Below are 22,126 nucleotides of genomic sequence, written 5' to 3'. Positions count from 1 at the left end.
GAGTCTAGTAGATATGTCATCTCACTAATGCAGCCTGTGTTATGATGTAATCTGTCTCCACGGCGATTCACATCCCAGCAGATTCCCCCAGAGACCTGCACGGATCCATTACATGTGTGTCTGTACTGTACTGTCTAGTCGGCTGGTACACACTTCTGCCTTTGTCCTCTGTCCTCTTTCTCTGCTTCCTCTTCTTTCTTTCCGTTCACAAAGCCTTCCCGCCCTTTTGGCATCTCTATTCTGTCCTTCAGCCGATAAGGGACGCAGAACACAGAGAGAGACTGTCAAAGGACCCTCTTTAGACATGAAACCCAGAGCGGGGCCACTTCCTGTGGGACAGGAGAGCCTGTCTGCCTGGCCTCCATCCATCAAAGCTGGTGGTCTTTAGGAAACATTAACCTGCTTTAACCTGCTGAGGTAAATAATGCTAATTTTCTGTTAAAGATACAGCGCATCTGAAAACACGCTCATTTTAATGACCACGGTTTGGTTGGATAATTATTTGCGCGTCTCGTTTGACCACAAAAAACGCCCACTGATGTTGTCCTTCAGCTAGGGAACATGTCAAAATCGCTACATCATTACCTTGAAAGATCATACTGACCTTCTGCTCTTCTTGTTGCTCAGAAACAACGTCTAATTGGCTACTAAAACTACCCAGAATCCCCGCAGAGCACAAACTATACAGCGTCCCACATGTTTGCTTTAATGGAGGACAGATCACGTGTACTCACATGTATTCTCTGTGTGCTGAATGGACGGCCGCTGCGTTACTGTATCGCCAAAGCACGATCATGGAGGACAGGACGTCCAGAGTGGCGTCAAACTGCGAACGAATGAACAACAGTGATTAAGTGAAGCATTACAGCTTTTAGGAGTGTTAAATAATGACCAGTTAATTATATGAAGTGTTTGCACGTCATACTTACAGCAAACCCAAATGCTGATGCACTATGCCGCATTATAGAAACAGCTGCAAAAGAAATGAGGAAAAGTTAGTTTAACTGAAAATTATTCTCTTAAAATGTATTTAAATAAATACACACATTTAACCATAAAAAAACAGCTAATTAATTGGACAAACTTTAATTGTGATAAATAAATAGCACATTTAAATAAATGTATTTAAAAACACAAATATATAAAAAATATTTTTATTAAAAAAATAAATACACAAGAGATTTCACTTTAAAATGCTTTAGTTGTTTTTAAATAAATAAATAAATAATCTTTAAAACACATTAGCACATTTAAATAAACATGGTTAAAAACAAAAATATTTTTATGTAAAAAATAACATAAATACGTGAGATTTCACCTTAAAATTCTGTTTTTATTTTAAATAAATAAATAGATCAATAATCTTTAAAACACATTTAAAAACACAAACGTAAAAATTATTTTAAGTATTGTTTTAAATAAATACATACAAATATATACAAATAAATAGAGATAAGAAAGAAATTATGTACAAATATTTAATTTGAAAGAATAAAGAGATTTCAACTTAAAATGCTTCAATTATTTTTATTTTAAATAAATACATACATTTAACCATAAAAAACAGTTAATTAGTTGGACAAACTATAATTGTGATAAATAAATAAATAACAAATTAATAATCTTTACATATTAACATATTTAAATAAACACATTTATAAATACTTAAACACATTACAGATATTTAAATAAAATAACAAATAAATACATATGAGAATTTGTAAGTTGGAAAAACTTTAAATGTACAGTAAAGTGTTTAATTTTTTTAAATATTGTTTTTAATTAATTAATTAAAAATATAGCTCAATTGTTAAACAAACTTGAAATGTGACGTTTAATTTTTACATTTTTTTTTAAACAAACAAACAAATACAGGCAAACTTTAAATAAGAAGAAGTGTTTATTAAGTATTTCTGTATAAATAAATCAATGTTTTTACAATTAAAATCCATTAGTTATTTAAAATATTTTATTTAAAATAAATAAATAATATAAAAAACTATTCAAAAATAACAAATAAATATATGAAAAAGATAGTTCATAAGTTGAAAAAACTTTAAATGTAAAGTTAAAAAAAATTTGAATATTGTTTTTAAATAAATAAATAAATACATTTAAAAGAGCTCATTAATTGGACAAACTTTAAATGTGACATGTTTAATTTTTTAAATATTGTTTATTTGAACAAACAAATACAGGCAAACTTTAAATTTGAAATATTTTGTACATAATAATAGTCCATTTAATATCCGGTAATTTTTTTAATATTTTATTTAAAATAGATAAATACTATTATAAATTGTACAATTAAAATATCCATTAGTTAATTTTTGAAATATTTTATTTAATTTTAAATAAATAAATAAAAATAAATACATAAATACATACATACATATATTTTACAATTTAAAAAGAATAAAGTCAGACAAACAGATAATCTATTTAACATCTGAAGTTGTACCGGCAATGGAAACGTTATGAATGAATGTGACTTTGAATTCCTCTTTACATTTCACAGCCTGTATCCAGTCAGAATCCATTCCAGCGTTCAGGCAATATATTGTTAATATTGATCTTGATAAGTGTTTGTCTCAGATATATATCTAAACGTTATGCATTCCCCTGCTGTAAAACTGTGTGTTTGAATGATTTCCAACAGCTAAAGTGGCCTGGATCAGGTTTCATCTCTTCACACTGTGATGTCAGCACACGGTGTGGATCTGAGCTTCTCAAACGGCAGCGTGGCTCGTGTCCAGTTATCGACCTTATATTGACCTCTAATGCACCTGAGTCCTCTATACTGAGACTGGATGAGCGATCCGAGATATCTCATCCACCTCTACAGGGTCAGCCAAACTCTCAAAGGTACCCAGATCTGCATTTCAGGACAGTTTGTGCATCTATTTTATGTGTGCCGTTGATTGTACAGTACAGCGCAATACAGTATGGCAACTAATAGTGCTACGATATAATACAAACATTCTATCAACGTTCTTTTTTCATTCTATTTTTCTCTGTTTTGTGTAGAACTACCCCAGCAAACACGGAATGGATGATTCTTGTTTGGTTACTTTTCGAGGAACCAATTCCATTTAGTTTACATTTTTTTTGAGAAACTGATTCCAAGAATCTTCTCTTTAGGTTCTATTTTTTGTAACCATGAATTGGGAACCAATAATCATTAGTTGGGATGACTAAATTAAGATGGTGTCGTAATGTCAGCCTTGCAGGAAGTCTATAATAATTATGCTCAAATACACCAGCGTCAGTCTTTAGCTAAAGTTTGCACACACATTCGAATGGCAGAAGTCATTACTCAAAAACAAACACACACACTCTCTGTTCCTTAGGAACACGTTAAAAATGAATAACGGAGCTGCTGCGGCATTAGATTAAAGATTTAGCAGTTTCTAAATATAATCTCCGTTCCTTTTAGTGAAATCCATTCTGTTTTAGACATCTTGCGCCAGCCATTTTCAGATCCTCGAGGGATCAAACTCAAGAAACACATTGACAGTCAATAAAACATCCATGATCTGTGCAGCCATTCATTGTCCTACAGAATTCCATCAGACACACTAGAAGTTTCCACTCAAAAAAGCTACACGCATGGTCTCGGGAACAACATCTACATCTTAATCTTACATCAAACTGCGGGAGGTTTAGTTGTACCACAAGCAGTGCATCTTGGGTAACAGGCAAGAATTTATGGAGAAAGCTAAAACCATTCCCTGCTCATTAGGAAGTCATATTTATGCTGATATTCATGTGAAGTCAGCAGCTTCTACAAGGAGTGCTGATACTGCGGCCAGAGGCGATCATAAAAATTATAAAGCTCATAAACCGCAGGATATTGTAGGATCACAATGATACATCATGTATATGAAGGATTACTGTGGGTAATTCAGCTTCAGTCTGCCATTGATGTAAAAATGACTAACAAAATGCTTTGAATGGACTTTGAATTTAAGGCACATTACAGAACACCATATTGGGCAAAACACTATCGGTAACTGCTGCTAGCTTAAGCAGTTTTACTTAAGTAAAATTAATCTTTAAGCTGTTTCTTCAGATGTGTTTGCCGGGCGGTCTCTAAATGTAATTTATTAAATTATCAGTTAAATTTACTGATTAATTTATTTAGTTAAATTATTGTCCTGATAAATTGCGAAATTATTGTAAAACGTTTTTAACATTGCCTTTATTTGACATGAGAAATTTGGTGTGATTTGTACAGTATTGTAAAAAATTGCAATATTGATTTTGTGTTGTTTGTATTTTACAAATCAGCATTTGAGCATATGTGACTTAAAAAAAAACTCATAAATATTCCAGTAGATTATGAATGTTGGATTTATGAGAACATATGATAATATTTGCATAACTCATACAGTACTCTAACAAAAAATATCCCAAAATTGATTTTGCATTTACTTTTGTATCTTACAAATCACGTTTAAGCTTATATAGCTCAAAAAACCTGACAAAGACTCATTCCTGCAGGTTATGAATGTTACAAGAACATATGAGAACGTTTGCATAACTCGTACAGTGTTGAAAAAAATTCGTATTTTACAAATCAGCATTTGAGAAAATGTTGTTCAAAAAAAGCTGATACACATTCCAGTAGGTTATGAATGTATGATTTAAAAAAAATAGGAGAAAATTTGTTTAACTCATACAGTACTCTAAACAAAAATTGTCAAAAAAATGATTTTGTGTTAACCTTTGTGTTTTACAAATGAAATTTAGGTTATGAATGTTACGAGAACATACGTGACAATTTGCATAACTCATACTCATTGATTTTTCATTTATTTAGTATTTTGCAAATCACATTTAAGCTTATATAGGTCCAAAAACCTGGCAAACATAACGTTGTCGTAACATATCAAAAATTTACGTAACTCATACAGTGCGCAAATTAAAAATATCACAACAGTGATTTTGAGTTTACTTTTGGATTTTAAAAATCACATTTAAGCATATATAGCTCAAATAACCTGACAAACACTGATTTATGCAGGTTATGAATGTTACGATATCATAGCGTTATCATAACATATCGAAAATTTGTGTAACTCATAGAGTGCGCAAATGAAAAATGTAACAACATTGATTTTTCATTTATTTTACATTTTGCGAATCACATTTAAGCTTATATAGCTAAAAAAAAAACCTGGCAAACACTGATTCTTGCAGGTTTTGAATGTTACAAGAACATAGTGTTATCGTAACATATTGAAAATTTGCGTAACTCATACAGTGCGCAAATGAAAAATATAACAACATTGATTTTTCATTTATTTAGTATTTTGCAAATCACATGTAAACATATATAGCTCAAATAACTTGACAAACCCTGATTCTTGCAGGTTATGAATGTTACGATAACAGCGTTATGGTAACATCGAAAATTTGCGTAACTCATACAGTGCGCAAATTAAAAATATAACAACATTGATTTTTCATTTATTTAGTATTTTGCAAATCACATTTAAGCTTATATAGCTCAAAAAATCTGGCAAACTGATTCTTGCAGGTTATGAATGTTTTACGATAACATCGTTATTGTAACATATCGAAAATTTACGTAACTCATACAGTGCGCAAATGAAAAATATCGCAACAGTGATTTTGCATTTACTTTCGTATTTTAAAAGTCACATTTAAGCATATAGAGCTCAAATAACCTGACAAACATCCATCTTGCTGGTTATGAATGTTACGAGAACATAAGAGAAAATTTGCAAAACTGAAACAGTATTATAAAAAAAAATCGCAACATTGATTTTGTGTTTTTTGTATTTTACAAATCACATTTGAGCATATGTGGTTAAAAAAAGCTCATACACATACCATTAGGTTGTGAATGTTTGATTTTGAGAAGAAATGAGAAAATTTGCATAACAGTGCGCAAATGAAAAATATCGCAACATTGATTTTGCATTTACTTTTGTGTTTAACAAATCACGTTTAACCATATATAGCTCAAAAAAACTTTACAAAGACCCATTCTTGCAGGTTATGAATGTTAGGAGAACATAATAGAAAATTTGCGTAATTCATACAGTATTGTAAAAAAATATATCCCAACTTTGATTTAGTGTTTTTTGTATTTTACATTTAAGCATAAATAGCTCAAACTGACAAACACCCATTCTTCCATGATATGGATGTTTAAAAATACATGATATCTATTTTGTTTTTGTATTACGAGCGATTTTGAGGAAGCAGTTTGTTTTTTGTATCACACAGTGAACGAACATGCTGCTGCTATGCGGCAAGGACCGTTTTGTGACAGTTATTCTCAGATGTATCAGTGGTGTATGATGTATAAACTCATTGAAAATCTTGTCCTTGACTGCTTAGAGAAGCGTCTTTGCTAGTCTCACGGATCAGCAGGACAAATAGATGTTGATTAAAATAGATGTTCATGGTTTGCTGCGTGTAACGGCACTTTCTACTTTCTTCTAGGCGTTTCTTCTGTGAAAATAGGGCAGAATCTTTAGAGACGGCGAGTTGCAGAATGTTGAAATCCAACACAACAGCTGCTCTGAAAAACCTGTCTTCCGCTCAGTCTGTCTTTTTGCCTCACACACACACATAAGCATCTTCACACACAAACCAAAACAGGGAATGTGATCTAGTTTCTGTGTCAGAGCTGGTGAATAAATTTGCATGTTGTTATCACTTACAGGACGTTTTCAACAATCTTCTGACAAGTCTGGAGTCGCATTAAAGACTTTTGCTTGGTCAGTGTGGTTGTTATGATGCTACTAAAACTACCTAAACTAATACTAAATTACTAGATTATATCAAGGGCGTTTCCTCAGAGGAAGCAAGGGAGGCTGTGCCTCCTCAAAATATTGAGATGAGAAAAAAAATTCATAGTACTAAAATAAAACAAAACATAATATTAAAAACTGTATAAATCATTTGTTTTTCTAAAGAAACATTGTCCAACAGAGACACCATCAGGTAAAGTTATAGCGGGAGTCCGCGTCTCTCTCACCTCCCCTGAGCCCATTGAGTTTTAACAACCTCCCTAAAGCATCCGATGGGTTTGGTGGGGGGTAATTGAAAATGAATGGGGGAAAGGCAGTGGCTCCATCGTGATATGATTGGATATGACTGGTTATGTTTAGCTGTGATTGGTTAATGCGATAAATCCCGCCTCTTGTGTTTGTGCACATTTCGCATTTGCGAATCAGTCTGAATAAACAATATAATGGTGTTAATGGGACGACTAATTTAGAAAGTAAACAACTCACACATTTGAATATAATGACTTTGTTACATCAAAATTAGACTTAAAATGGCATGAAAACATGATCTGTGGGAGTTTTTAGTCAGTAATCAGCTTGGTGAAATTTAAAGTAAATCTCCGTGTCTAACCAGTGTTTTCCGAGCTTTGATAAATGATGCAAAAAAATTAAAAAATAGTTAAACGTTTAAAACTATTTAAAAACAGTTTAAAACTAATAATAAGAATAGCTAAACATAAGTTCGCAAAAAATATATATTGTTTAAATTGTTACTGCCTTGAGTTATTTTTGAAATAGGAAATAGTGAATAGGGTTAAAAAAAAAACTAATAGTTATGGCCTTACTTACCCAGTTGATTGATTACATTGATAATTGCAAACATTTTTGTATTACAAGTTTTCTAAAATGTTAGGTTGAAATATGCAAATGAGGCATTATTTAAAGAAATATGCGCTAATTTGTGTACATTTCTAAAAATCTAAACACTGGATGAAGTCAGTTTCAAAATTCTTGTTTTATTTTTTTGACATATTAGAGTTAAATGTTTTTGCAGAGGGGATTTTGGGTATCTTTGTCATTCCATAATTCAGAAAATACTTAGAACAGACAGAAAACAATATATTTTTCACAATTTTGGGGGGAATAAAATGTATATAATCAAGCTAATTATATATGAACAAATCCCTAAATAAAAATGTAAAGTTCATTGTGTGTAAGTGTTACTGAAGTTAAGATTTATGGCTCAGTGTAGAAGAAAAAGCTCATTTTGGGAAAACGGCCTTTAAATATATGTATTGTAATTGAAATGTATTGACACAAATAGATTAAGTGCTATAAAAGAAACACTTAACATTTCTTTCCACTAGTCTGAAAAAACACTTTATGAAACACCAAAAAGCCCCAAATCTTAAATTTGACAGGTCCATGAAAAAACAGTATTTTTGCCTGCAGTGTCTCCCCTTAAAAACATTAACTTGATGAGATTTATACTTGGCTTTAATAAATAGAACACTGATTACATTGTTAATGTACAAATACAAATTCTTTCGTTTTGAGTTTTCATGTTTCAAAATATTACAAAAGCTAATCCAACTGAAACTAACACTAATGCTAAAACTAATGGCAAACTTTTGGCTAATAAATGATGCATATTTTGGACTATGGGGGGTGCAGTTATTTTCGATGACGTGAAATGGTCATCATGAAAACCCACGTAAGATGTGCGTTATTTTAAAATGCACATCATTTTATGCATATTCTGGACTATGGGGGGGCGCCATTATTTTCGATTACGTGAAATGGTCGCACTCGGTGAGCTACTGCCGCTACCTGTTGGTATTTTACCGCAAGAATAAGCAACTCGCAAAATAAAATACTGATACGACGCCTCATTGTCCGGCTTTTGATTGTAATTTTCAGTTAAAGGGCAACAAGAGAAGCGATGTAAGTCTTCACTGCTTTCCTAAGCAATAAGAAGAGGAGAAAAGAATGGGAAGATGCACTAGACGGATGTGTATGACTCTCTCGTACATGAGCGCCACGTTTTTAAGATGCCGTTTCAAGTTAAAGGGACCTCCGGGTATTAAGACTTGTATGGCCTAATATAACGTAAATTATGCTTCTTACTGAAATATGTAGTAGAAAACCCATGAAAGATGTGCGTTATTTAAAAATGCACATCGTTTTATGCATATTTTGGACTATGGGGGGCGCCATTATTTTCAATGATGTGAAATGGTCGCACTCTGTGAGCTACTGCTGCTACCTGTTGCTATTTTTACCGTAAACCAACTCAGAATAAGCAACTCGGAAAATAAAATACCGATACGACGCCTCATTGTCCAACTTTTGATTGTAATTTTCAGTCGAAGGGCAACAAGAAAAGCGATCCAAGTCTTTGGCTTTCCTTGCGATAAGAAGAGGAGATAAGAAAGGGAAGATGCCTGTGGACAAACAAAAAAGTTACGAAAGACTTGCGTCTTTGTTCTCTCCACTTTAGCCCTGATGCTTTTAGTAGCTTTTAGTAGCAAACGGCAGAGACAAGAAACGTTAGATGCCATCCTGGCATGACACCACATCCACTGAAGGAGTTTCTCGTGGATTTCACTCGATATCCGGGGGCGTTTAAAAATCAACGCTATGGCATTTGGTTTAAGCCTATGCCTATATCCATCGCCACCTATAGGCTCTTTCAGTAGCTGTGGTTATCGCATCAGTATTTTATTTTCCAAATTGTGATGTGGTAAAAATAGCAACAGGTAATGCCAGTAGCTCACGGAGTGCAACCGTTTGACATAATAGAAACAATCACGCCCCCCACAGTCCAAAATATGCTTAAAATGATGTGCGTTTTTTAAATTACCTAATTCTTTTATGGATTTTGTCTTATATATTTCAGTAAGAGCTGACATTTATGTTATATTAAGCCATACAAGTCTTAATACCCTGGGTTTCCCTTAAAATAATTACACCGTTACAAAACAGTGGACCAATCAGAAGACCACAGAGGTGGGGCAAGCTCACCAGCTTTTGTTTACAGAAGCAAGTGGACAGTGCAACTGTTTTATTTGACGGCAACATGGCGTTCTGTGTGAAAAGCAAGTTTTTTAAAGCTAACACATTTAGATATTCCATTCCACTAGATATTTGTCTGTTTACCAACTGAAATCCATGAGACGCCGACTTTTTTTTAGCTTTTCATCTAGCTGTTTTCACAAAGCCGTTTACTTGACTCACTGTGTTGATGTTTTAAAAAACCAGAGGAGGTGCAGAGAGGGCAAAGCACCCTCCACCTCTCTTCTCCCTCTCTCTATCTGTCTTCCATCTTTTATTTTTAGACCCGGGGCTCTATGGGAGTTGGCATGCTGGCTTTTACAGCCTGGTAGTGCTGAATGCATTAATATGAGAGCGAACTACCCCTCCTCTATCTGTGACCTCTCCTCGCCAGTGTGATATTTACATTCTGTGCCTAGCGCGAGAAAAATTTCCACACGCACACACATACTAATTTAGTTTTCTTCCGTCTGAAGTCAGTTAATTCTGACATTTAAGTCGTTTCGCCAGTAAAATAGGGCTTATTTAACCCGCAACGGAGAAATTTCTGGACGCGCTTATTAGGTTTGAGGTATGCGAGCGCATTTGCGCATTTGTGTGAAGCAGAAGACACTCTGTCGCTGAGAGCGTGTTAATTGGCTGCGCTGGAAGCAGTGAGACATCTGGGAATTCAGCTCTCACAGTCTGGCATATATTAGACCATTTCTCTTCTTCTCCTCCTTTCTTCCGTCCTTCCTTCTTTCTGCCTTCATCGGTTTCCAAACGCCTCTAAAACGTACACGAACCCTCGCCGCACACACCCGTTCGGTCCCTGCAGGCTGACAGGAGTAGCGCACCCGTTAATGAAAAACGAGCCGTCCCGCTTACACTTCACATGCGCTTCAGGGAAGATAGCGAGACTCGGATCGCCTGATCAGACGCTTTATCTGAACCGATTCGAGGATAATTCGGTTAAAACCATAATCCAGCTGGCAAATATACATTTGATCTTTTCAAAACCCATACTGACCCAAATGCACGCCACCCAAACATAACGCTGATGCTCTTAAAGACTGTGCAAGTTGAGATGGGATATTTATGGCTTTTAGTGCATATTTATACGCTAATGTACTTCTAATGAGTGAAAAAATCACACAGGCTTACATTAAAGAGGGTTAAGAGTCATTTCTAGAGAGCAGAATATCAAAGAGACTTGGGATGGACTTCCAAATTACATGACAAAAATCGTTAGTAATGTAACCCATTTCATTACACACTTTAAGACTGCTGAAGATTACTTTTAGATTACTCATTTATCACATTGATTTAATTAGGATAATCTTGTACCATATTGATGAAAATTCAACATGAAGTGCATTAAACATTATATCATATCAAGGTTTCCCTTGATAAACATTAATCAAAAGCTTGAGAAAGCCAACTGATCTACTATTTAAGCTGCTTCTTTTTCTTCTGAGCCAACATTTAGTCAGTTTCTCCTCCTGGACATTTAAAGCTACAACCACCAGTCTCAGGTCAGACCTTCAGACTGGTCTGACTTGTTGTAATAAGTCTTTTCTAACTGATTCGACTTACGGTTTTTGTAAAGCAGACTATCAAAACCACCAAAAATCCCGTAGACTTTCATTGAGGGGGTGAATACTTTTGTACAGTGAGACTTATGGTGAATTTAAGCTTTAGCAAAGCTTAACAACTCCCTACTAACCTATAAAAAAAAGAAAAACCAGCCTAGCTGGCTGGATGCTTTGGCTTGTCTCCCATGCTGGATTTAAAGTGGTTTTGGCCAGTCTTTGGCTGGTCGTAGCTCTCAGCTAATTAAACTTGGAGACCTGCTAAAAAACCAAGCAAGCTTAAATTGCCTACTTTCAGCTTAAACCAGGTAAAACTAGACAACCATCTTAGGCTGGTTTTAAGATGTTTATTCCTAAATCAGCTGGTTTTAGATTGTTTACTAAATCAGTTTTTGTTCACTGAATCAGCTGGTTTTAGCTGGTTAAAAATTTTGTTGTTGTTTTATTGTTTATTTTTGCTAAATTAACTAGACAACCATCTTAGGCTGGTTTTAGCTGTTTTTTTTTTAGTAAAGCTGGTTTTAGGTGGATTTTAGCTTTTTTAAGCTGGTTTTCAGCTGTTTTTACTGAATCGGCTGGTTTAGCTTTTTTTTTTTTTTTTTGCAAAATTAATCAGCTAAGATTAGACAACCAGCTTAGTCTGGTTTTAGCTGTCTATTTTTTTTTTTTACTAACCCTGCTGAAAAAAATGCTAAAACCAGCCCAAACTGGTTGGCGGGTCTTAGCTAGTTTAAGCTGGAAGTAGCTAGATTTACCTGGTTAACAGTTGTTGTTTTTTTTTTTGTTTTTTTTTTTGCTAAATCACCTTAGCTTCACCTTAGCTTCACCTTAGGCTGGTTGTCAGCTGTTTTTTTTTTTACTGAATCAGCTGGTTTAGCTGGTTGTTAACTGTTTTTTTTTATTATTTATTTGTTTTTTGTTTTTCTGACTAGAAAATCAATCTAAGACTAGACAACCAGCTTAGTCTGGTTTTAGCTGTTTCTTTTTTTACTAACCCTGCTGAAAAATAAACAGCTAAAACCAGCCTAAACTGGTTGGGTGGTCTTAGCTGGTTTTAGTTGGTTAACAGCTTTTTTTTTTTTTTTTTGCTAAATCAGCCAGCTAAAGACAACAAGCTTAGTCTGGTTTTAGCTGGTTTTAGCTGTTTCTTTTTTTACTAACCCTGCTAAAAAAAAAAAACAGCTAAAACCAGCCTAAACTGGTTGGCCGGTCTTAGCTGGTTTTAGTTGGTTACCAGCTAAATCAACCAGCTAAGACTAGACAACCAGCTTAGTCTGGTTTTAGCTGTTTCTTTTTTTACTAACCCTGCTGAAAAATAAACAGCTAAAACCAGCCTAAACTGGTTGGGTGGTCTTAGCTGGTTTAAGCTGGAAGTAGCTGGTTTTAGCTGGTCTCTCAGTTGGTTGTTTCAGGTGGTATTCCAGCCTGACCACCTAAGAAAATGGCCAAAACCCCTCTAAAACCAGCCTGCTGACCAACTATGACAAGCTAAGACCAGACTGGATAACCATCATCAGCAGTGAAATCAGCTGATTTTAGCTGTTTTTTAGCTGATTTTTTCATTCATGTTAGCAACATGTTAAATCACACTAGCAACACCCTAGCAACCGTTCCAAGTACCCTAAAAACACCATAGCCGCTTTTCCACTGTCGGGCCGAACGGTTCTTAGAACGGTCAAGTACGGTTCCAGTTGTGTTTCCACCTGAGCCTGGTATGGCATGGCACGATTACAAACCGTTCTCGGCCCGGAATTCTAACCGTGCCGAAACGTGCTAATAGAGTGTGTGTGCTGAGCGAAAGCACGCCATTTGATCAAACAGCCAAGTAAACAGCTACGCTGCATTCATAGCTCATGCAATAATACTGTAAATACATGTGGTATTTTTTAGAAAGGTTTTGCTTTCTGTGTCCGTCTCCGTTGGCATGCATATCCCCTCAGCATTTGTCGGTAGCGTGATACCTGTCATCGCCTTCTGTTTATAACGGAACGGTTAAGCAAAGAGAACGGTTCGGCCACTTTCAAACTTCAAGCTTTTACAACTGCTTGTACAACTTTCAGGCTAGGCTTTTTCAAGCCATCTTCAAAGTTTGTTCTCAAACGTTACTTAAACAGAAACAGGAAAGGAGTGTACTGGAGAAGATTTCTGTCAAGTATTTTTATATTATAATGCTAAAATCTAACACTAAACCATATCTCTTGTATCGCTTCTATAATCCTGTTACATAATATAATAATTTCAACTTAAATCTGTATATATATTTCTATTTATGTAAATGTAAATAAACCATTTTGCTGTAAAGCTAGGGTGTTGTTATGCTAATGCTAAAGTTAGTAAAAGGTTAGCACATCAATATGGTGTTCTGGGATTTTTATTGTGTTTCTCACAGGTTAATTTACCAAAACAATTAGCTCTATCTCTGTCTTTTGCCTCTACCAGCTGTCTGCAATCATTTCATTTCCTTTGACGCCAAAACGCCGCCATTACTGATAGCGAGAGACGACAAAATGACAACATCTTTCAGGCGTCGTTGCTCTGGAGTTGCTATGTGACCAAATCTTCACAGCCTGGCAACGTGAGTCCCCGAGTCCCCGTCCAACTCTGGAAGTGTAAGGTGAGTCATTTCCATCCCGAGGGACGGAGCACCGAGCAAGAAACCATTCCCTCAAAAACATACATCAAATCCAGTGCTTCTGTTAGCTGCTCCAACATTAAGCCACATGGCCTGGAACCAGTCTACAAAATGATTAAGCATGCTTTGTGCTGAGAAAACAACAGTATAAGGCCAACTTGAGTATCCCGGCTTAAAGATTTAAGGGAATATTTGGGGTTCAAGTTAAGCTCTATCAAAAGCTTTTGAGGCATAATGCAGATTAAAAATGCAAAATGTCCCTCAGATCTTTTTGGAAATGTGAGGTCAGGATGAGTTCACTGCATTTTGGGATACAGTATTCTAGAAAAACAGCAACTGTGATCCAGGTATTGCATGCATACTGAAAATTCACAGTATACTAGTACAGAAATAGTAAGGATAGTATGCTAGTGAGAACATTAAATGTTCTCCACAGTAGGTTAAAAAAACACTTAAGTACATTCTGTTTCCTTTATTTGCATTATATTATCACTTTTCTTTAGAGTCTCCTGGTTTTGTACCTCTGAGGATATTCTGTGTTTGTAGGTGTGCATGAAGTGTGCTATAAATGTATTTGGTTTATGATGTTCCCGTGTTTATTCAGTGTCCCTTCTTTCAGAGATGATTATTAAAGTAATCTTCCAGAACAGCCATGAAGAAACTAGTCAAACCTGATCTTGTGTATCAAGCTCATGGCACTGAACCAAACTACACACAGCTGTTGGCTCTGTTTAACTCGGAAAAAAATTGTATATATATATATACTGTCTTGGCCTCTATTATGTAAAAAAATCAATCAATCAATTAAATACAAATAGTAGCTATATTTTAATAATAATAATTCATTACATGATTAAATAATATACAAAATATTTTCTAAAGTATTCAATAATGGCACATAAATATATAATTATATTATATATTATATTTTATATATTAAAATGATACATTTTGTTTATATATATATATATATATATATATTTAAAATATGAATGATTATAATTATATAATGATACATAAACATGTAAATATAGTATTATGTTTTATTATTATATTTATATATGTTGTACAAACGTTAAATATTATGTCCATTATTATATATTACATTAATATACAGAATTCTATTCTATATAGAATTATATATATTTTTAATTACATATATTTTGCAATTACATGTATTAAGAAAAAATAACAGAAATAATTACGTAATAATATATAAAATATAAAAATAATATAAATGATCATATAATGATAAATAAAACAAATATGTATTATATAAATATTTATATTAATATATTATTCTACATCCTACTCTAGGATGAAATATATTATAAATGATTATATAATGATACATAAAATAAATATATAAATGTATTATTATATTTTGTTATTATTTTCATATCTAATATAAATTCTGTAAAATACCATTAAATATTATATGCGTTATTGCACTGTATTATTATTTTATATCATATTTTTATATTACTGTTTTATTTCTTTAATATTTAGAATTGTATATAGAATTATAAATTTGTCAAATTAATTACATATATATTTTGCAATTACATGTATCTAATTGTATGTAATTTACATATAACTAATTATAGTTAAATAATATCTAAAAAATAAAAAATATATAAATGATTATATAATGATTATATTTTATTAATATTTTTATATATAGTATACGTTTAGTAATAATACAATTAAATATTAAATGCATTATTATATGATATAATAATAATAATTATTATTATTATTATTGAATTACATTCATATATAGAATTATATTCTATGTAGAATTATATTTTTATTAATTACTTTATAATATATATTTTGCAATTGTATTAGTTTACATATAACTAATTATATAATTAAATTATTTCTAAAATATAAAAAATAATATAAATGACTATATAATGATACATTAAATAAGTATATAATATATTATTATATTTTATTATTATTTTCATATAAAATATACATTTTGTAAAAATACAAATAAATATTAAATGCATTAGTATGTTATATTCTTATATAATAATAATATATTATATTACATTAATATATAGAATTCTGTTTTATATAGAATTATATATTTTTTAATTATTTGTAATATATATTTTGGAATTACCTGTAGTAATAAATTACATATAACTAATTATAAATGAAATATAAAAATAATGTAAATGATTAAATATAGATACATAAAATCAATATATAACTTTGTTGTATAGAATATATAGCGTAATTTAATGTGGTAACACTTTAGTATAGGGAACAATTCTCACTATTAATTAGTTGCTTATTAGTATACTTATTATTAACATATTAGCAGTTTATAAGCACTTACAAAGCACTTATTCTGCATGACCATATTCTACATCTGTAATCCTACCTAGTACCTAAACTTAATAACTACCTTACTAACTATTAATAAGTAGCAAATTAGAAGGATTTTGAGGCAAAAGTCATAGTTAATGGTTTGAGAATTGAACCTTAAAATAAAGTGTGACCAAATATTTCTATCAATATATTAAATGTGCATGTATACATACATATATAAATGATTGTACATCCCACTTTAATCTGTAAGGTAAAAACCAAACTGCTGCTACAAAAACAACTGAATACGTTCTTTAAAACTGCAAGTCCCGAATGAATAAAGCCACATCAACTTAGGACCTCATCTTCAAAACAGGATATGACATCACACAGTACAGATCATCAAGGGGCCTGTGATGCTCTAGAGACGAGGGTCCGGATACTCACTGAACGCAGCGATGGCTAAGATCGTCGTTATCCCAATGGAGACCCACGATACCCATAATGCCTTTTTTCTGTAACTCTGAGCCTCGTGGGGTTTCAGCCGCATGCTGCTCTCCAGAAGACCTGCTGAGGGACATCGCTCGGTTAGCTTACGTCTGGTTATCTCAGCTAAACACATCCTACATGTGTCTCAGAGGAACCCAATAGGATATAAACAAATAAATCCATAAAAACCCACCGGGGCAAGTTGTCACTAAAAACTATGAGGTTTTGACAACTGAATCTTGTTCAGTTGTAGCTGTTGTGCTCAATAGAATCACACTAGAATTCATTCAGAAAAGAACCAACTATACAATGAATGAATCTGCATTGTAAGCATAAGACCGGGGCAAGTTGTCACATGCATTTAATATGTTTTAACTTCAAACAATAAATTAATTACACTTTCTGCTCGCCAAAACAAGAGTTTTATGTATTTTTAATATTAACTTTTATATTTTTGCGGAATATTGTTTTCATTTATTTTAACAAAAATAATAACAATTCTGTAACAAAATATTTTTATTTATTTATTTTTAATTTTTTTGTAGTTTAGTTTCAACATTTAATAGTCTGTAATACATTTAAATACACACACACACACACACACACACACACACACATATATATATATATATATATATATATATATAAGGCTGGGGCAAGTTGTCACATACATTTAATATGTTTTAACTTCGAACAATAAATTAATTACTCTTTCTCCTCGCCAAAACAAAATCAAAATTCTGTAATAAAATATTTTTATCTTTTTATTTTTATTTTTTCCATAATTTCATTTCATCATTAAATAGTCTATAATACATTTAAATACATACATGTTGCTTTTAAAAATATACTTTAGGTAGCATTTTATCTTTAAAAAAGCATTAATCTCAGCAACTTTTTGTTTTTGACTAAAAAGTCCAGTTCAGGCATAAATTGGTATAATTTTTGTGAATCTTGTTCAGTTGTAGCTGTTGTGCTCAATAGAATCACACTAGAATTCATTCAGAAAAGAACCAACTATACAATGAATGAATCTGCATTATAAGAATAAGGCTGGGGCAAGTTGTCACATGCATTTAATGTGTTTTAACTTCAAACAACAAATGAATTACACTTTCTCCTCGCCAAAACAAGAGTTTTATATATTTTAGTATTAACTTGTATATTTTTGGTGAATATTTTTTTCATTTATTTTAATAAAAACTATCAAAATTCTGTAACAATATATTTTTATTTACTTATTTTTAATTTATTGTCATTTCGTTTTGATGTTAAATAGACTATAATGCGTTTAAAGACATTTTATATTATATATATATTATTTTATTTATATATTTTGTAGTCAAGGCTTTATTTTTTGTGTCTTTACAAAAACTGACTTTCATAAATAAACCCAACCTGAGAAATAATCACTGGAGTAAACGTGACAACTTGCCCCGGGCTTCGTTTTATATGTATTTTTGCACCCAAATAAGCTCATAAAGTCTCTTATCAAAAGTATTTAACCCCAAAGTCGTACCGTTGTCCTCCGGCTCTCCTATTTTCATCTGCTGCTCCATGTCTGCTTGGTTCGGATGGTGTCCGTTTGCAGGAGTCGATGCTGAATCCAACACCGCTGGATCCGGAACGGAAGCGGGACCGGGGTCTACCGGACCAGCCGTGGGGTCAGCAGCAGAGGAGGGGTCCGTCATGGTGATTCGGTCCCGGGTTCAAATGATCAGAAGCATCCGAGGAATGTGACACCTGGACGCGAGCGGAGGAGACGCGCACTGCTGGAGAGCGCTCAGCGCATCACTCACGCGAGCGCGCGCGCGGCCGCACACACGCGCTAATTAAAAACACACACGTGCGAATTGCGCTTTACAAACAAACTTGCTGCTCTTCCAGAAATTTCGAAAACGATATTTATTGTTAACTAAAAATAGTGTAAATATGGAAGACCCATCTGTGAGCTCTGCTGACGTGGTGTGACCAAACAAGCCATCTGTTCATATTAAACAGATTTTGCATTTCACACTTGAACTGCTTCAGGAACCCCTTATCCTATTTGAATAAACTACTTCTGAAACGGAAAAAGGAAGGAACATTTTTAAGCAATATTTATGTTTCAGTTTTTTTTTTTTTTTAATCTATTATTATCAGTTCATCTATTTTTAAATCTTTAAGGTGCTTTTTGCTTGGTATGACAGATAGATAGATAGATAGATAGATAGATAGATAGATAGATAGACAGATAGATAGATAGATAGATAGATAGATAGATAGATAGATAGATAGATAGATAGATAGATAGATAGACAGACTGAAGGTTGTATGCGTGTATTTTGAATCTAAACGTAATTACAAATCAATTAAGTGGTGGAGAAGTGAAATTAGCGACATCTTGTGTGACAAAGTCGCTACTGCAGTTATTTGCTGGAAACTAGGTCTTGTGAAATGAAAAATGTTGAAAAATAATTTTAAAAAGGTAAAGGGAAAATAGCTTTGGTGATATTATTAATAATATGAACAATAAAATAATAATGTAGCATGGTTGTTTCAGAGAAATGTATTATATTGATAGATGATGATTTTTTTTTTAATGGAAAGCAAATTAACTATTTTTTTTTGTATTTGTGAAAAAAACACAAAAAAACAAAGACAGCCACAACAATATGCACATGGCTTCATAAGACATAAATACTATAAGTTATAAAATAAAAAATATTATTACGTGTATTATAAATATTACAAAACTATATTATCATATATTTTAAAATATATAAAATATAAATTATATAATGATACATTAAAATAAATATGTACATATATTTTATTATTATATTTCTATAAAATATAAATGTAAAAAAACATTAAATACTATATGCATTATTATGTATTACATTAATAAAATAATTGTATTCTATCTAGAATTATGTATTTTTTTAAATTAATAAAATGTATATATATGTTACAGTTACATGTAATACAATTATATATAACTAATTATATAATTAAATAATATATAAAATGTAAAAAATTATATAAATTATTATATAATATATGATACATGACAAATATCTAACATTATATTTCATATATATATATATATGCACACACATATATTTAATACTATAATATAATATAATACTATATATATATATATACATACATACATACATTTTATCACATTTTGTAAATATATTTGTCATGTGCCTGGTCTTTGTCTTCTGTATTCGTGTTTAAGGACTTTTATTTTGTAGTTTTTGTGTCTTATTGTTCCCTGCTTCTCTGTACCTCTGTTCCCTTGTTTGTTGCCATGGATCTTCATTGAACCACACCTACTCCCTCATCAGTTACCCCGGTTACCAATTAGATCATTACCTCACCCTGTGTATAAATAGTCCTTGTCTTTCCCCTGTATTTTGTCAGTTGTTTAATGTCTGTGATGGTTGCTCCCCGTTCTTGCCTGGTTTCTCAGTGTTCCCCGTTCTGGTTTATTTGTTGTTTTCCTTGGATGTTCAATAAACTCCTGCACATAGATCCTCGTCTCATCTCCGCTTCGTTACAGAACAACTGACCAACTATGGATCTAGCAGGAGTTTATCGCGACCCTCTGAGCACTCTTTGCTCAATTTTTCAAAACGGCCGACCGATCGAATATTATGTGGAGGAGTTCCTTTATTACAGCCAGCTAGTGCCTGGAGATGACACCAAAATAAAGGACTGTTTCTGGAGTGGACTCGATCCAGAGGTTAGTTTAAACTTACCGGATGAGGACCCCAGCTGGACCCTGTCACAGTATATAGACTTTGTTTTGCTGTTCTGTGAATCCCCTTTTTCTGTTAAGGAAGTAGAAAGGATAATTCACAGCATGGTCGCCACTCCTGAGTCTCCTTGCAAGATGGCCGCCAGCCCAGAGCCAGTCGCAAAGATGGCCGCCACGCCAGAGCCTGTCGCAAAGATGGCCGCCACGCCAGAGCCTGTCGCAAAGATGGCCGCCACGCCAGAGCCTGTCGCAAAGATGGCCGCCACGCCAGAGCCTGTCGCAAAGATGGCCGCCACGCCAGAGCCTGTCGCAAAGATGGCCGCCACGCCAGAGCCTGTCGCAAAGATGGCCGCCACGCCAGAGCCTGTCGCAAAGATGGCCGCCACGCCAGAGCCTGTCGCAAAGATGGCCGCCACGCCAGAGCCTGTCGCAAAGATGGCCGCCACGCCAGAGCCTGTCGCAAAGATGGCCGCCACGCCAGAGCCAGTCGCAAAGATGGCCGCCACGCCAGAGCCTGTCGCAAAGATGGCCGCCACGCCAGAGCCTGTCGCAAAGATGGCCGCCACGCCAGAGCCTGTCGCAAAGATGGCCGCCACGCCAAAGCCAGTCCACAAGATGGTCGCTGTCTCCAAGTCACGCCACATGATGACCCACGTGTTGGACTCACCCCTAATGGCTGTACGGACAGCTAAGATGGCGCTCCCTCTTGTTGCGGCAGCTACCCCTGATTCAAGTCAAGCTACAGGGCCGAGTCAAGCTACAGCAGCTGTTCCCCACGAGTCAAGCCAAGTCAATGTTGTTCCCGAGTCAAGCCATGTTGTTCCCGAGTCAAGCCATGTTGTTCCCGAGTCAAGCCATGTTGTTCCCGAGTCAAGCCACGTTACAGCAGATCTTCACAAGCCAAGTGACGTTATCGCTGCTGCTCTTCCCTTAATGGCAGTGGCCATGTGGTGTGTGTGGGCTACACACTGTGCTCCTGAGGTCACGCCTGTTCACAGGTCAGCCTCTGAGCTCTCGTCTGATCACAAGCCTGCACCAGAGCTCTCGTCTGGTCTCAAGTCTGCCCCAGAGGCCCCGTCTGGTCTCAAGTCTGCTCCAGAGGCCTTCCCCGTCGGAGAAGCTGCGCCAATGCCTCCAGAGGTGTCGGCGCCAGCCGTAGAACCTCTTACGGAGGGGGCGTTAACCACCAAACTCTCTGCTTCTCCCTTTTCCCTGTCTACATCCTCTGTCACTGTTCTCCCCAGGTCCCAGTCGATGACGCAGCCTCCTGTTCCGCCCGGAGGGCTGCTCCGCCTCCTGTTCCGCCCCCGGAGGGCTGCTCCGCCTCCTGTTCCGCCCGGAGGGCTGCTCCGCCTCCTGTTCCGCCCGGAGGGCTGCTCCGCCTCCTGTTCCGCCCGGAGGGCTGCTCCGCCTCCTGTTCCGCCCGGAGGGTTGCTCCGCCTCCTGTTCCGCCCTGGAGGGCTGCTGCGCCTTCTCCCTCTATTCTGTCTGCCTCCTCTGTCCCTGCTCTCCCCAGGTCCCAGAGCGTGATGCAGATTCC

General features: G+C 34.6%; 1 protein-coding gene and 1 long non-coding RNA gene across 2 annotated transcripts in view; one reads left to right on the top strand and one right to left on the bottom strand.

Annotated features, from left to right (window-relative positions):
• Positions 1 to 18,738, bottom strand: part of tmem163b (transmembrane protein 163b) — a 46,585-nt gene extending 27,847 nt beyond the window's left edge. The window contains exons 1-4 of the mRNA XM_051094360.1: positions 18,358 to 18,738; positions 16,797 to 16,916; positions 930 to 973; positions 735 to 826 (exon numbers count right to left, since the gene is read on the bottom strand). Of these exons, the coding sequence (XP_050950317.1) occupies positions 735 to 826; positions 930 to 973; positions 16,797 to 16,916; positions 18,358 to 18,529 (428 nt within the window). The 5' untranslated portion in view covers positions 18,530 to 18,738. The remainder of the gene's footprint in view (positions 1 to 734; positions 827 to 929; positions 974 to 16,796; positions 16,917 to 18,357) is intronic.
• On the top strand, positions 359 to 14,012 carry LOC127153335 (uncharacterized). The gene is made up of 3 exons (XR_007825258.1): positions 359 to 417; positions 2,660 to 2,865; positions 13,832 to 14,012. It is a non-coding gene; the product is annotated as an uncharacterized LOC127153335 (long non-coding RNA).
• Positions 18,739 to 22,126: the final 3,388 nt, after the last annotated feature.

The sequence above is a fragment of the Labeo rohita genome, chromosome 22, assembly GCF_022985175.1.
Source record: "Labeo rohita strain BAU-BD-2019 chromosome 22, IGBB_LRoh.1.0, whole genome shotgun sequence".
NCBI classification, from domain to species: domain Eukaryota; kingdom Metazoa; phylum Chordata; class Actinopteri; order Cypriniformes; family Cyprinidae; genus Labeo; species Labeo rohita.
The sequence above is the reverse complement of the archived record's forward strand: the minus strand, read 5'-3'. Positions and strand labels throughout refer to the sequence as shown.